This window comes from Berghia stephanieae, chromosome 2 (genome assembly GCF_034508935.2).
Source record: "Berghia stephanieae isolate SIO BIC M18660-M18661 chromosome 2, UCSD_Bste_1.3, whole genome shotgun sequence".
Taxonomy (NCBI): domain Eukaryota; kingdom Metazoa; phylum Mollusca; class Gastropoda; order Nudibranchia; family Aeolidiidae; genus Berghia; species Berghia stephanieae.
In genome coordinates, this window is record NC_088361.1 from 122,792,212 (window position 1) to 122,809,711 (window position 17,500).

Genomic DNA, 17,500 nt, shown 5'->3' on the forward strand with positions numbered 1-17,500 from the left:
TTTAGTGCGGCTATGTGGTCTTGTGGTATGACACTCGCTTTCCGATCGGAAGCTCCTGGGCTCGAGCCTCGCTCGGCGCATAGTTGAGCCCTTGGAAAAGGCTCTTTACTCACATTCTCCCACCGTACTCTAGTGTAAAATGACTACCTGACCGTTAACAGCGTTGTTTCTATCTGAACAAAATTGTAACATCGCCTAATAGGTGTCATGTCTCGTCCAACATGTTTAGTGTTGCTGTTTGTCAGGGAACCTTTGTAAAGCGCTTTGAGCACGTTTCGTGGATATTGCGCTATATAAAAGCTCAAGTTTTTTTAATCGGTCTTCGTCAGAAATCACAGAATTCTTTTTCAGTTATATTTGATAACGTATATCATTTAGATGAAAAAAATGGGTAAATACGCTTAATGGTGAACTTTGTGAACTGTTTTTATTTTGTAGACTTTTTTAAATGATCAAATAAGTTCTGTTTTTTTGTCATTGATTTTAAGATATATTGATGCTATGCGTTTAGGTAAAATACTCACAACATCCACCAGCTAGATATAACGTGCAAACACAAACAAAAAAAACTAAGTGTGACTTTAAACGTAAATAGTCTGATTGATAGCATTTAGTGAGTCCTAATCATAAAAATACCTGTCTAAAAGCAATAACATAGTGCTGAGTGACGTTAATTTCGTTCCATCTATATGTTGTGTATGTATATATATATATATATATATATATATATATATATATATATATATATATGGTTGAAGGGAATTAGCTGTGTTCATAAGCGCGCGTTTGTGTAATAAGTTCATGAGTAATATATAGCAGAGATGGAGCAAAGGAGAGAAAATGAAAGAAAGATAAGCTAAAAAAGATAAGACATAAAATGTTACGTAAAGAAATAGAGAATGGCATATTGGTACTTACTGTTTCTTGTTGGTTGGGTATAGCTTAGAATAGGTTTGGGATGGGTGGGGGTAGGGGGGGGATAGAATTGAGCATGAGATTTAAAAAGGTTCAAAGTTCAAAATAGTTTTTAAACTTCTGCAATTTGATATACAAATATGCATTTTTTACATGTCACTGTGTAGAATTAGTATGATTATAAGATAAACAGATGGAGGAAAAGTGTAAATTTATCAAATTAAAAATAATATTTTAAGAGTGCGGTTCAGTGACTTAGCGATACGGTGTCTCGTCTTGTTACAAAAGTCAATCAAAATTAAACGTGATCAGTGGTCGGATGGGTGACAGTGATCGTAGAAAATTTTGGTCCCGATTCTGTGTCCATGGGTTTAAAAGCACTTTACACATTTCACACGACTCGAATCAGGTGTAAATGAGTACCTTGCCACAGGCAGTGGCGAATACGGTAAGAGTGTTAGTGCAAAAATACGCTTAACACACGACTACTACTGTATGAAATTAAAAATTTGGTCCATATGACTTGCTCGGGCAACATTGTTAATAGATAGATAGAAAGATTCATTGATTAATTGATTGATTGATTGATTGATAATAGGTTGATGAATAGAAAGACATATAAATAGATTGAAAGATATGATGGATAATAGATAGATGTCTGGGTGGATTGATGGAACGATTGATTAATAGGTAGATAGCTAAATAATAAATAGATAAATAGATAGAATGATACGTAGATGAATAGTTAGATTGATTGAGAGTAAAAACAAAGCTTTAATTAATTGATTGGTTGCTTTATTTGTTTGTATTTATTTTTTATTTGTTTATTTATTTCTATTAATTTTTAGAATTATTTATTGCATAAAATGGACGGGATGATCTAAACATTGAAAGAGATAGAAACAGGGAGATATTGAGAAATCGTGACTGAATGGAAAGAAAAGTAGGGTTTAGATAATGAGATTGGGGTGTATGTAATAAATTATATAAAATGCACGATGCACATTTTGCCTTAATCCCTCAATTAAACACAACCCAAAAATTACATCATAAGGATAGTTTAAAAAAGCAATTTATCGCACTGTCACAAGTTTAGCATTACAACTACCTTGACTTAAAGAGGAATTTATAGTCCTCAGTTTTGCACCCGAAACAAAATCTAGTCGAACATCTCCTTGCTGAATAAATACATTGTTTATGTTTAAGGTGTTATGAGAGAATATGTGAAAGAAGAGCGGAGATAGATAGATAGATAGAGAGAGAGAGAGAGAGAGAGAGAGAGAGAGAGAGAGAGTTGAAGGGAGAATGAGGGGGGGGGATGTCTTTAAATGGAATAAGAAGCTTGCTCTGATAAACTTTTTCCAAACCACAAAAACTGCATCTCCGACTATTTGCTTCAGTAATTCAAATAACAAGTGGGTAATTACATTGAGGTTGGTGGTGATAATCTTATTGCTAGAGCTTATCTTTCTAACACCAGTGAACGTTTGGTCATAATACACAAATTCCACTCATCGGTAACTGAACTTTGTTATCATTGACCATTCAAATAGTAATCACGTTAGAATTTTGGGAAACTCGTTAGTATTTAATGGCATTTAATTTGATGCTTTGTACACATATTTGTATTTATTTATATTCAGTTTACTATTATCTAGAAGTACAAGTAGAACAACAAAAACAACTACAACTGCTATAACTACTGCTGCTACGACTACTTCTACTATCGCTACTTCTGCTACTACTACTACTACTACTACTACTACTACTACTACTACTACTACTACTACTACTACTACTACTACTACTACTACTACTACTACTACTACTATTATTATTATTATTATTTCTACTACTACTACTACTACTACTACTACTACTACTACTACTACTACTACTACTACTACTACTACTACTACTACTACTACTACTACTACTACTACTACTACTACTACTACTACTACACCTACCATATCTGCGACAGCAGCTACCACTACGGTAGCTACAAAGTCTAATTTACTACTATTAACATTATCACTGTATTTAAGGAAACCAATATGAAACCATAAAAATAGACTATCTCAACACCGGTAATAATAAAATGCGTCATAAATGAACGAACATAAGGAAGGACCAATTCATTTATAATACCCATGACGATATTATGGTCATATCAATGGCACTATGTTTGTGAGGCCAAGGTAACCAGTTTACAAAACGTTTTCTTGTTAAAGCAATAACCCTTTCGTTTTGAATATATATATATATATATATATATATATATATATATATATATATATATATATATATATATATATCAACAACAAACAACATCGCTTAAACATAGCTTTGTCTCAACAAACAAAAAAAAAGAAAATTCTTTTCGGTTCTGCGAAACCGATATTTTTGTAAAATTTATGGCAAGGCTAACAAAAGGTGCAGCTGAAAATATGCAGTGATGAAAAATTACTAATGGAATGAGAAAAGGAGAAAGAGAATCAGTAGGAGACAAAACGAGTTATTTACTTTCACCGAGATATTTGAGTCTTTCATAACAAATGTTCAACATATTTTTCACTCCCCCTTTTTAACTGATGCGAAACGTATTTTGGAAAGCCTCACATCGATCTATTTTTAGACCTACATTTTTCTTTGATTCATCATATATGTTTGTTTTGAAAATATTACATACTCCCTTTCTTGTATCATACGTCATGTGTAAAAATGTTCTATCTACGGCGACAAGAATTTCAGAATGGATTTTGTTATAACTACTTATTTTACATTGGCAGCTATCACAGTTTTGTCTGTTTTACTGACGTAGCTTTTAATTAGTCTTAACGCGATTCTCGTCAAATCTCACAACTAATGTTAGAGGAGGTAATCAGCTTCTTGTCTTGGCAAACATCCTGCTCAGAATAACGGGTTTTCTCGGTGCAAAATCGCGAGAAACAACGTGATATTTTTAGGGTTATAGGAAAATCAGTTTTTACTAAGGTTTTTTGTTTTTTGTTTTTTTTTTTTCTTTTTTATTTTTCTTTTTTTTTGGTTTCGTTTTGTTTATGTCTTTTTTTTTAACGTGCATACGTGCATAGATTCTAGCAAGGAAATAACAAGATAAAGCTTTTGGATACTTTTTTGAATCCTGGACGTTAATCTCCGAGGTTTTGCGGGAATGCATCCATTCCAATAAGGTTCTAATCCAATAAGCTTTCGAGGGGTTGTGATGGTACTGAAATGGGTTCTGATTATGTAAATATATTCCTTGTGGCCCTTTTCGTCTATGGTGAGGGATATATAATACTTATCCGGCAAAGGGGAAGGCGAGCTAAGTCATTTAACTCTCGAGGCATCGCCGAGAATATTGCATTACTCACTTTCAACATGGTGGTGTTCTTGGTTGATGGGTCTCTGAAATACTGCCGTACTCTGGAAAAACCCATATTTGAATATTTGGCAAGAAAACTCGTTCTTCAAATATCGATTGATTTAAATGACTCTCATCTTGGCAAAAACTCTAAAACCTGGGACTTCGCAAAGTCCCAGGTTTGAGAATTTTTACCAAGATGAGGGTCATTTAATACCGATCCATATTTGAAGGACAAGTTTTCTGGCCAAATTTTTAGATATGGGTTTTTTTTTCAAGAGTACGGCAGAATAGTGAGAATGTACGAGGTGTTTAGTCATGTCCGTGTGTTTAAGGAGGGGGAGAGGGGATGAATATGATATGATGGGGGGAATGATGAATGATCGAACGAATTGAACAAATAAAAATGAAAATGTGACCCATCGCCTCTAAAAATTACACGATCCCTACTTGACTCCTCCAAAGTGCCCAATAACAGATTCATCCTTTTTTGTTTAATTTTTGGAGATTTATTTGAAAGGAGGGAGTGCGCTCTTTAAGATTTAATCTTTTCATTTGTTCGTTTAAAAAGAATATTAATTTATTATTCTTATTGTTTGTAATTGGATATAGTAATCATCAAAGAGTTCAGTAAACTATCTGGTCAAATATTATTAAATATTTCGATCAAGTGACGTAGAATTATTTCCCAACTTTTAGAACAGAAAATGGCCTATATAAACGTTAAGAAATTGTTTGTATTTGAAATAATGAGAGGAACAAATACCTGGTATCGGTCCGGTCCACATCAAATTGTCATCTAATACTCGTTTACCTGAAGTTTAACCCAATACCAACGTGCTAAAAAATGTTTGTGTCTGTTTTCGATGAAATTTTGACGAAACAATTGAGTTTTTGATCAAAATCAAAGCGTTGTTTTACCCTCTCCTTACCACCTATGGGAAAATCGTCACATTCGTTACGATACAGCCAACATTTTTCTCATTCAAATTTCTTTTGTACATCATACAATTTAAAGAAAATGAACAATGTGTTGTAGAGTATGTTTTGCTAAAGAAATTATGTCTCGCAAGAACTTTACTGGTATGGTGTCCAGAGTGACAAAAAATCTATTTTTGTGTTAAGAGTTTGGTGTGAAGTTTTGGGGAAAGTCCTGAAAATGGCTGGTAAGGAAAGAGTTTAATCAAGCTCATATGTACACAAAAACCATCTTCAGGTCAATTGAATTGTAAACGCCATACAAGATTTGGTGGCGATTGGTCTGGTAGATCTGGAGCCTTAGTGGAACAAAAAATTGGATTTGCCAAACATATGATAAGATAAATATAAAGAGAGAGAGAGAGAGAGAGAGAGAGAGAGAGAGAGAGAGAGAGAGAGAGTACAGTATCGAATGAAAATAGTTCTTTCTCCGCGAAATTGCGGGCTTTTTACTAGTCCTTTCTTTAAAAAATATAGCATTGTGGAGAACATTGTGCTTATTTGAGTCAATAAAAAAATTGATACCAGCTCTACTACCGGTAATTATCTTGGCTTCTAATACTTTTGAACCTAATTTAATTATTAACAAACGGGTGCCATTTAGGAGGCCTGATTTAGGATTTATATTTCTAAGCAGCATGACTGACTTGTTGGCTTTCAAATGTAATGCATGTGGAGGAAGTCCGGGAGGTGTAAGTTCGTTCAAGAATTCAATCGGGTATAAGTTGATGTCAGAGTCACTTTGAATGGAATCAGCACTGCGGTAAATTTGTTCAGTTGATGAGGTCAACCTGGACAGAACGGCTGCATTTATTTTGTCAACATTTTCATGGGTTGTAGTCAAAATTGCTCTCTCTGATAGATAACGTTCATCCGCAAAGTTCAGATTCAAATCATTGTATACAGCATTTATCAAGCATTCTGGGTCATTTTCAGGAAGGCATAGCGCTGTAGGTAATTTAACAGAATACTTTCCTATTTCGCTGAAAACCGGCTCTGTACCATTTCCGATGCGGAGAAGCCAATTTGCAAAACAGTTATTGTCATAGTAACCCTCATGTTCTTGTTCATGTGAAAAATGGTGACAAAATTCCAAATAATTGACTTGTTAAGTGTGACACTTAATATATCGGCTTCACTTCCTTTGTTAACAACAGGTAGAATTTGCCGAAAATCCATCCAAGTACAACCACTTTGCCCCAAAAGGTTTTGAACTGCCTGTTATGTCACAAAATGTCCTGCTCACACATTCAAACACACGCCTGTTCATCATAGGTGCTCATCCCAAATTATGAGAGAACTACTCTTCAGTAACTTAGCTGTGTCTGATTGGCGACTGATGCTACAGGTGCTGTTATCCGTTATTGGAATTGGAATTTTGAACGTTGAATGTGCTGTTCTACCACCGTGCTGACAAAAGATCAAAGATGAAAATACAAATTTAAAGAATACTGGGGATGTAGGAGCTTTCGGAATGTCTCCCCTTTACTTAACTTATGGAAAAACAAACACCCTAGCACCTTTAATAACACTTATGACTAACCTCTCGAGCTAACCCTAATAGTAAAAAAAGAATCAAAATGGCGACTGAAATACCTTCATGTGATCAAGTGAATAATATCACTATGAATGCCACGATTTGCTGAAAAATGCCAACACACACACACACATGTATACACCACACACAACACACACATAAACATACACACACACACACACACACACACAAACATATCATAACAAAACTGATCACCGCTAAATCAACAACACAACGGAAGTAATAATAATACTTGATGTCATAAATAGATGACGCAAATTGACAACTTTTTACAGTGTCAAAATTAGTTGATTTTGGGAGCCAAGTGTCGTCGGTACATATTTTATGATATTATCTGTTTGACTCAACGAACTTTCAAACTGACTTTAAATTATAAAAGGAAATCAAGTTATCTGTTTATCTATCTGTAAAAAATACATTTCTAATTTTCAAATCTTTCAGTAGAGTTGTGCGCCGTATCAATTTTTTTATTGACTCAAATAAGCACAATGTCCTCCACAATGCTATATTTTTTAAAGAAAGAAATGTATAAACATAAATCTATCTATCTGTAAAAAATAGCAAAAGGTACTGTTTGGATACATTATATATATATATTTATGTTTATACATTTCTTTCTTTAAAGAATATAGCATTGTGGAGGACATTGTGCTTATTTGAGTCAATAAAAAAATTGATACAGAGCACAACTCTACTGAAAGATTTGAAAATTAGAAATGTATTTTTTATACATTATATATATATTTATGTTTTTTTGTTGTTTTTTTAAGGCTACAGTCAGACCGCAGACCGACTGTAGGCTTCGTTTACTAAATCTTGTTAGTGTCTCAATATTATTATTATTATTATTATTATTATTATTATTATTATTATTATTATTATTATTATTATTATTATTATAGCATTGCCATTTTTTTCGGTGTGAAAGAAAAGTAAACTGTGCATTGCTTTTGGTCTGTAGAGGGAAAATAAATTTTACCCCCGTCGTAATCTAGATACTACTTAAAAGATATTTAACATGCGACTTGCACTGAATGTAAAATTTACCATTTTTATTCCATACCAGACTAATCTATTTATCCCTTGGGGCCTCGACCAAATTTGATTTAGTTCATCGTTTTAATGATTCATGATTTTCTGAAACAGATAAGTGGCAGGTTAGTTCAGCTGGAAGTAGTGCTTTAGAGCCATTAGGCCCATGGAACTGGAGTTTCTGGTCTCAACTATAGCAATTCCTTGGTACCCTGGGATCGGACGTTAGTCTATCGCAAAGTAGCCTACTTTACGTCAGATCTAACAGACACAGGTACCCTTAACCATCATTGCTGGGTGGACAGGAGAGAAGTTCAGAGAAAACAAATCTCCCTCCACCAGGAGTCCTTTTGCTTGTAAAGTGAGTGCTCTATCAAACGAGTTATCGGGACCCACGAAGGGAGTTGAGTCAACCATGCATTGATAATTTTTAAAATCAGTTTTAGATTTATTTTTTTTCAATGACAACTTTGTCAGATATTAACCCTTCACAGACGGTAATCGATTTACTTTAGCCTTGCTTACATCGTCTTTTACCATTTTGTGAGGTTTTATACTCTTGCACGTAGTACTCTACGCTTGTAACATGTAGGTCCAGGGTTCGAGTCCCTCCGTGAACGGCGCAAAGTTGAATACTTGGAAAAGGTCCTTTAAATATTTTTTTTACCATACGAGGGTGTAAATTGGATACCTTGTCTTTGTTTCTGTCAAAATAAAGAATATATGGAACAAATATGTGATTTAAAACATTCTGACTCCATTTATCTTGGAAGTGTAAAACCAGTTCTCTGGAGGACTAGATACATGCGTCATACACATGATATTCTAATTTCAGAGGGATGGCATTTTATTATCTAGCATAAATAAATGCTTGTCATCAAGTAATATCCTCCATCCTCACTCTTTTACGCCCCATAATCAAAAGATCTGCCAGGACATCGTGCTACTAAAATAGTTATGTCCCCATATGACTCAATAATGTAAACGATTCATTGTTTATTCATTTGTCTGGAGAACTGGACACACACTTTCAATGAGTTTTGAACCGGAAGATGTCCGGACGTCTGCTTCGCATTGTAATATCGCTTTACATGCGTAATGCCTCGGTCTGTATGTCTTAATTGTTACTTTGGTCTTTGTTCTCAACATAGTCATGCATTTTAAGAACCTTTGTCTGGACATTGCACTCTATTAAACGCTCACTTTTTCACCCAGAGAGCAGCAAATATGACGATGCATCGAAGTTTTCAATTTTTTGTTTGCTTGTTGAACACTGTTCAGTCTATTATTAATCACATAAATGATTTGAGAAAACAACTGGCATTTGAAAATAATTTAGACTAGTCGTGAAAGACTTCAGCTGCACTTTTTTTTCCTTCTTTTTCTACATCGCCCTTAAAACATCGATTTATATTGGGTCAATTTAAGACGATCATTATGAATAATTTTCTTTATACTTGATAAAGAATCAAATCAAAATGCATGATTATATTTATCGATTTTTAAAAACGATTATCCTTTCAAAGTAGCAGTTGAATCGTTGGATCGGTCGGGGAAGATGTTTGGTTCCGGCGTTCTAAACTTACCTCCGGGCGTACTCATTTATCTAATGATCTCTTTTGGTTTATTCAGGGTTCGCTGTTGCCAGCACAATCATCATCATCACCAACCTCATTAGCATCATCTTTAATCTCATTGCAATGTTCACCACTAAATATCATTACCATCATCATCATCATCATCATCATCATCATCATCATCATCATCATCATCATCATCATCATCATCATCATCAATCATCATCATCATCATCATCATCATCGTCATCATCATCATCATCATCGTCATCAGCACCATCATCATTATCATCATTATCATCATCATGATCACCATTATTATTACTGTTATTATCATCATCATCATCATCATCATCATTTTTATTATTATTATTATTATTATTATTATTATTATTATTATTATTATTATTATTATTATTATTATTATTATTATCATTATTATCATTATTATTATTATTATTATGATTATTACTAACTATATATTTATCATAATTTCGTCTGCAGGCAATACAGGGAAAGGCAGTTCCAAGCTATACAACATCTGATCCCTGTCATTTTTTGCTTCGCCTCCCAAACGTGCATAAAACGTCTTCGAGTAAATCCAAACAAAATCACCACCATCCCCGTTTGACCAAATCACATGAGCTGAAGAATGACAAGTGTTGCTGCACCAGTGGCTGTCACCCCACCCATCTTCACCAGCGTTATCAACGGGTCTGACAACATCCTCGTTCCTTATGACGTCAACAATGCGTCAGCAATCATCACAACGACCGTTAGCGCGCTCAGCAGTACTATTGAAGCAGCGATTGCTTCTAATGTCACAGAACAAACTGCTAACACTACGAACACGACGGCGGAAACGCCGGGTGATCCAACACAGCCTCCCATCCCATACGCTCCATGGCAACAGGGTATCGTTGCTTTTTTCCTCATCTGCCTCATCATCTGTACAATCATCGGCAACAGTCTCGTCTGCATGTCTGTCGGTCTCGTCAAAAGACTACAATCTCCGTCAAATTTACTCATCGTGTCATTAGCAGTGGCGGATTTGTGTGTTGGAATGTTGGTCATGCCGTTTGCGGCCGTTTTTCAGTTGTACGGGTCGTGGGTCCTGGGCCCGGTAGTTTGTGATATGTGGACAACTGTGGATGTACTGCTGTGCACTTCTTCAATTCTCAACCTGTGCGCGATTAGCGTGGATCGATATTTTGTCATCACGCAGCCGTTCCGTTACGCCATGAAGCGAACGCCCAAGAGAATGGGGCTCATGATCCTGTTTGTGTGGACCTTGTCATCTGTGGTATGTATCCCACCTGTGTTTGGCTGGAAAACTCCCCACGTGCCATACGCATGCATGATCAGCAACGACTTAGGATACCAGATCTATGCAACCCTGTGTGCCTTCTACCTGCCGCTCTTCGTCATGATATTCGTCTACTTCAAAATATGGAGAGTTTCTTCGAAAATCGCGCGAGCCGAAGCTAAATCCAAAATAGGCAGCTTCGACAAAGGAGCGGAGTTTCAACTTGGAAGGCCCTCTCATGATTCTGGCGACAGCAATCTCCTTGCTAATGGCACGGCTAAAGTTGACGGTGGTGTGGCTAATGGAGAAGATGATGGATCTATTGAAATCTATCCGAAAAAGCCCGAGGTTGAAAAATTAAGCAAACGGAGGTTTACGATTCGCTCGTTATTGCCTCGAACTCACAGAACTTCAGCGTCAAAAGATAGCAAAGCGACGAAGACTCTCGGAATTATCATGGGTGGTTTCACGCTCTGCTGGCTCCCGTTTTTCATTATGGCACTTGTGAAGACATTTTGCCCAACTCAGTGCACAATCCCACCTCTACTTGACAGTATACTTATGTGGCTGGGATACATGAATTCCTTCCTGAATCCGGTTATTTACGCTCGTTTTAATCGAGAGTTCAGGACACCATTCAAAGAAATTCTCCTTTTCAGATGCAGAGGTATCAATCGGAGAATGCGTTCTGAAAGTTATGTGGAGCAATATGGCCCCGTGGCCTCTCACAGAGACAGTTTGCGTCCTACGACGGATACTGTTGTCCGCTACAATAGCCAGGGACAAACAGTGGTTGCCGTTGGCAACGGATCAGCCAATGGATCTCGACATACAGAGTCTAGAATATAGATATATTCGAATGGTTAGGTGTACTGATGTACAATATTACAATATAATAGACAATGGGTATGTTTTGTTACGTTTTTCATGACGTGTTAATCAGCGTAATAAGTAGTTTTTGTTCTTTGATTATTTTCATTTATTAACCTTTAATAACGTTAAGGATACTGTAAAGCCTATTTTGTTTAGACCATTTTTTTACATCTACGATTTTTTTTAAACTTTATAAAATCTTTTATTTCCTTAACCTTTTGCATTTTGTTGGGCTTTTTTTTAAAGATAGAATTTATCCGAAACTGATTTTTACGTTATATTATTATCTCAAAGCATTTAACTGTTTGAAAATCTCACACCGTAAGACACTTGCAGAAAATACTTGAACTGTTACCTTCGTCGACTCTACGTTAACCAATCTTCAACAATGTACGTTCGTATGCAATACTACTGAAATCCAAAAAGTAAATATTATTTAACATTAGTGGGTACCTACCGACTCTAACTGTCAGTAACATTAGTGGGTACATACCGACTCTAACTGTCAGTAACATTAGTGGGTACCTACCGACTCTAACTGTCAGTAACATTAGTGGGTACCTACCGACTCTAACTGTCAGTAACATTAGTGGGTACCTACCGACTCTAACTGTCAGTAACATTAGTGGGTACATACCGACTCTAACTGTCAGTAACATTAGTGGGTACATACCGACTCTAACTGTCAGCCAGTATTGGCGCTTTTTTCATTCATGTTCCATAGATAAGTAGGAGTCTTTGGGCGCATTGGCCTGTATGCACTTGAATATTCATTTCCAATTTTATCTTTTTTCCCACCCTGATGACATATCATAGAAATAGCACAAAACAAAACATGAGCGATATCGCAAATTACCGTACTCTGTAAAAACACGTATTTTTATCATTTTGGCCAGAGGACTCGTCTTTCAAGTTCCGATGACTTAAAACGACATTTATCTTATCAAAAACTTTCTTATAGTTTGTTTTTCTTAATGTTTTTTTTTTTCTCCACAAGATGATGGTCATTTTAATCGAATGATATTTGAATGTTGAGCGGGGTTTTTTTTCCAAAATGTTGAAAATATTTCTTTTTCGGAGTACGTTAGAAATCAAGTTCCGCCTCGCTATTATCGTTCGCCATCGTGTATTGTTTGCAATGAATGAATGAGTCAGCATATACATTGGTCTCTCCTGTAATGGTAAACAAAAGAGTGGCAAAGACCGCACCTTTTCGTTATTTTGTTCTCATACGAATCTCGTATATTATTATCTGGTTATTTGGAAATTCCTTAAGTAATATAACCAAATCAGTTTAATTAAATTCAACCTGGAGTTAAAACTACTAGAAATGTATCTGAATTATACCATGAAACAAATAATGACTGATAATGACGTCACTACTTGCCATTTCGTAATAATAATAATGCTCTTCTCGTCGCAAGCGGTTCTACTTCTTATCAATTCGTCCATTATTGTTCATCTGTGTAAAGTTTCTCAAAGACAATCCGTAGATAGGCTTATAGCTAGATAAAAATATACTTTATTTATTTATTTATCGTGTTGCATTCTCTGACTCAAACGAGATTGTTCTCGACTCAAATCATAACCTAAAGCAATAACATCATTCATTGTATAGATCCCATCAACGCTATCTGCTGTAATTTTAATAATGTATAAATTCTATACGTTTTTACCATTCATTAATTAGTCTAGTGTCATAATATTCCGGAGACCGAAGAAATTCATAAACATAATTCATGATTGTCCGTTCATAATTTGTTCAGTGTTACTTAATCCACCATTTGATTATAATTTCGATGAGACTATTGGCCTCCTTGGAAGTTGCTATTTTGGAAGTTGCTATTTACAACATAGATAAATTAAGTCGCTTCCTTACCCTTGCCATAGACATGTTCATTATTGGGATAAATTATACGACATATGTAAATATAAATACCATATGCATGCAAATACTTCATAATTCAGATAATATTAATATATATATATATATATATGAATATTCATTCACGATCACGATTATGTTTTATATTATATTGTATTATTATTATAATATAAAAAAATAATGATTTACTGTAATATAATATTTTTAACAATCTGTGGTTTCAGAACTACTTTATAATGTGCCATAGAAATACGTCTATTTATGTACATACTCACTACATGAGCATAATAATGAATTATAATACTCGTACGTGCGTTGTTCGTTGCTTCTGTAAATAAAACATAAAAATGGAACACTGTTAAACTTTGTGCTCATTAAAAATCTTTGTTCATCGTGATATGGTTTCTCGTGATCAAGCATTACTATCGTCATTGTGATATCAGTAATACAGAAATAAAGACACACTTGCCCATGCAAAAATAAAGTTTCGAAAAGAATAATCTGACTACCTCCCCCCAAGGAACATGACAGAGTATAAATTATATTGTTGTTTTTTTTTAAAAATTATTTTATCAGCTTTATTAAAATAGAATATTATTGGGTGGTTTTTGTATTGAAGGGTCATGGGGCAGGACATAGAATGTTTGACTGGTCAAATGATGTGGGTCTAGGTATCAGAACTGACGGTTGTGATGAGGCTATCCATCCAAGTCGTTAAATAAATCTCATATCCAACTGGCATGGATTTGGTCAGGGGTCTGTTCCGTGTTTGCGAGTATAATATTATGGTCAATTATGTAATCTTATTTTATATTCACTTAAAATTAGTTGCCACTTTTTTGTCACTGGTTTTAACATCACTTTAATGGTCGGAATAGTGTAGGGATGTGTACACTCAATATGATGACGTAGTTGGGTTCTATGATTTGAAGAAAAATGTCTAGTTGTACTGGAGAATTCGGCCCACGAGTGAGAGTCGATCACAGTAAACATTAAGATCGATTTATGCTATATTTATCTTACAACAGTCTTATAAAAGATTTTATTTTTTTATAGTAGAAAGGCACAAAGGAGTCATGACCTAAGTGTGTTTCAGCCCCTTTAGAGTATAATAAGCGGAGGACCGAAACACTTGTTCGAGGAAGTTTCTTCGCTGAAAACTTTCTGCTTTAGCTCTTAGTTACTTATTACTTAAGCTAGATTTGTTTCAAACTTAATACATGTTATTACCCTCACCTTGTAGTCATCTCTTAGAGTATATCTGCTGTGCATTGTCCAAATGGCTTTTACTTTTTTTTTTGCCGAAAAATTTTACTTCTTATATCTGTGGATTAAAATTATCGCCAACATGTTATGATATGTAGTCAATCAAATCAAAATTGAATTACGTTGAGATAGATGAGCTGAAAAAGCTCAACCTTTACTGATTTATTGAATTGAAGAGAGTATGTTTGGTTTCATAAAATAAAACAGATAATTTTCTTGATTCTAATTATTTTGAGTGTTAACTCAGATGTCCCCGTCTTGTTCATTCCAAAATATACCCAATTGACTAGATGGGTCACCAATAGTTTTAATTCCGAGACTGATTGTCAAGTTTTTAAAATTTCGGTTATAAAACGTTTGTACAAGTTGGCGAAGTTCTTATTTTGTAGATATACGAAGTAAAATATTTCTGGCCAAACTCAGAAACAAAAGACGTTTTGTCAGCAGACGGCAGTAATGTTGTTGAACAAACGGTGTAAGTAACGTTTGGTTAACTCGGCTTGTCGTATTACCTATGATTAGTGCTCTGAAAGCTGTGAAATCAGAATCTCCTTTCTTCTTCTTCTTCATTAAAAAAAAAAGAATAATAATGATAATAATAATAACTTTTTCTTAGGCTTCACACGGTTTTACCGGGCTTCCATTTTCTGGTATGCTGCAAGTCAATAGAGAGTTCCAAATACCAAGAACCAACAGGAGTCATTCAATTTTACGACATTCAGCAGCAAACTAATCATAGGGCATGGCTGGGCGGGTTAATCCAACGTTACGTTTACCGTATAAACATCGTTAGCTATCTTAACTCCGCTTCCTCGCAAAGCTTTTCAATCCATTTTGCCATAGACAAAGTTGTGAATATCAATAATAATTATATAATATTTTTATATTGCGTGTTATTCTGCTATGATAAAGATATTTATGGTATTTATGTAATAGATGTGATTGTCAAGTGATGCTCTATCCGTTATCTCTTGGTTTAATGTAACAACAACAGATCCACTCGTAATATTATTTTCCATTCTTGTCCTTACCACGAGGTGTGGTATTTTGTTGATTATTTGTTTTTAACATTAGGAATACCGATTTCCATGGTGTACTTCTAAATGGTCTCTCTCTCTCTCTCTCTCTCTCTCTCTCTCTCTCTCTCTCTCTCTCTCTCTCTCTCTCTCTATCTATCTATCTATCTATTTATCTATCTATCTCTATCTATCTATCTATCTATCTATCTCTTTCTCTGTGTGTATGTGTGTCTCCCTCTCTCTCTTTCTTTATTTCTTTTTCTCTCTCTCTCTCTGTCTCTCTCCGTCTATCTCTCTCTCTCTCTCTCTCTCTCTCTCTCTCTCTCTCTCTCTCTCTCTCTCTCTCTCTCTCTCTCTCTCTGATATACTGTCCTGTTTTCCAGCTTCACCCATTAAGACAGCCCCACCTCCATCTGTCTTAAACGTTTCTTAGCAATGGATTTCAAAATGAAATTTCTTTCGTAAAGATACATCCTCATTTTTAACGTAGAAAGATGCTGAGAAAACCAATGGAAACAAAAATAGTGAAAATAAATAATGTCATATTCTAATACTTCACGTCTATCTTGATTTCCAAAGTAATATTATCCTACACGTTTTACGTAAACATAAACGGTTGCAGAGTTTGAAAATCAAATCAAATTTAATTAAATGTATCATTTCTGAGATCAAAATTTTGACACCCTGTAAAATTTTCAAACATCCTTAGCAGCTACGACGCAGTAGCTCATCCCGATTTATGTAGCGGAAAAAAGAATAAGAATTAAATCATATTACTCACTACGGAGAAGGTTATGATCTTTCAGAATGATCCGCATGTGACCCAGCTTCTGCTGTATTCGGGGGGGGGGGGGGAACACATAAAATCTAAGATTTCTACCAGGGAACTCGTCCTTCAGATAGACCTTCGCTTTGAAGCCCCAGTTTTAAGTTTTTGACATGATGAGGGTCATTTTATTCAATCAAAATTTGAAGGACGAGTTTTTTGTTTTTTTGTCAAAATCTTAAACATGTTTGGGGGATGGGGGGTGGGGGGGGGGGGGCAGAGTACGACAGAGCTAACCATTCGTCATTCAACGCTGTCTTTATTCCCTGACCAAACATTGTAACAGTTTCTGATAATCGAATCTCTATGTGTATAATCTTCTTATTCTGTTTTATTTTTGCTTTATTCTTCTTTTCTGTTATTTTGAAAGGTGTCTCAATAAATACGCTATCTATTTTTTCTACCTCATTCCACGCAGTTTCAAACTTTGTGTTTACTTGAGTCCAAACTCTCTCCTGAAAATATGTTTTGTACTTTGCTGTCATTTTTTGCGTTCAGTTGTTACGATTAAATTGATTAAAGTTTTAAATACGAGATGATTTTCTCGTTAAAGAAGCCAGCAACAGCTCATTTTGCATAACTTTTTAATGACATTTTTACCCTAATTTAAATGATGATATTCTTGTTGTTGTTTTTTCTTCTTCGTTTTAAAAGTTTACTTATATTTATTTATACGTGAGTGTCGCGAAGAAGTGAAGGGTCTTAGCATTACAGTCAGAAATTTGGGAAGAAGTCCGTCGTTATATTAACACAATTAGCCAAAAGGAAAGTGGTAATATACGATTTTTACACGTTTGCTTTTTTGGAGTTCCGGACGTGTTCCCAATCGCTACACGAGCTTGCGAGTACGGGTTGGGAACAAACTTCGAATTCCAAAACGCAAGAGGGTAAGAAATCG

General features: G+C 35.1%; 1 protein-coding gene across 9 annotated transcripts in view; it reads left to right on the forward strand.

Annotated features, from left to right (window-relative positions):
* Positions 1–17,500, forward strand: part of LOC144966471 (5-hydroxytryptamine receptor 1A-like) — a 437,629-nt gene that overhangs the window by 419,428 nt on the left and 701 nt on the right. For all 9 annotated transcript variants that reach the window (XM_078903048.1, XM_078903047.1, XM_078903054.1 and 6 more), the window contains one exon: positions 9,932–17,500. This exon is cut by the window's right edge and continues 701 nt beyond it. In XM_078903048.1, coding sequence (XP_078759174.1) covers positions 10,080–11,582 — 1,503 coding nt within the window. In that variant the 5' untranslated portion in view covers positions 9,932–10,079 and the 3' untranslated portion in view covers positions 11,583–17,500. The remainder of the gene's footprint in view (positions 1–9,931) is intronic.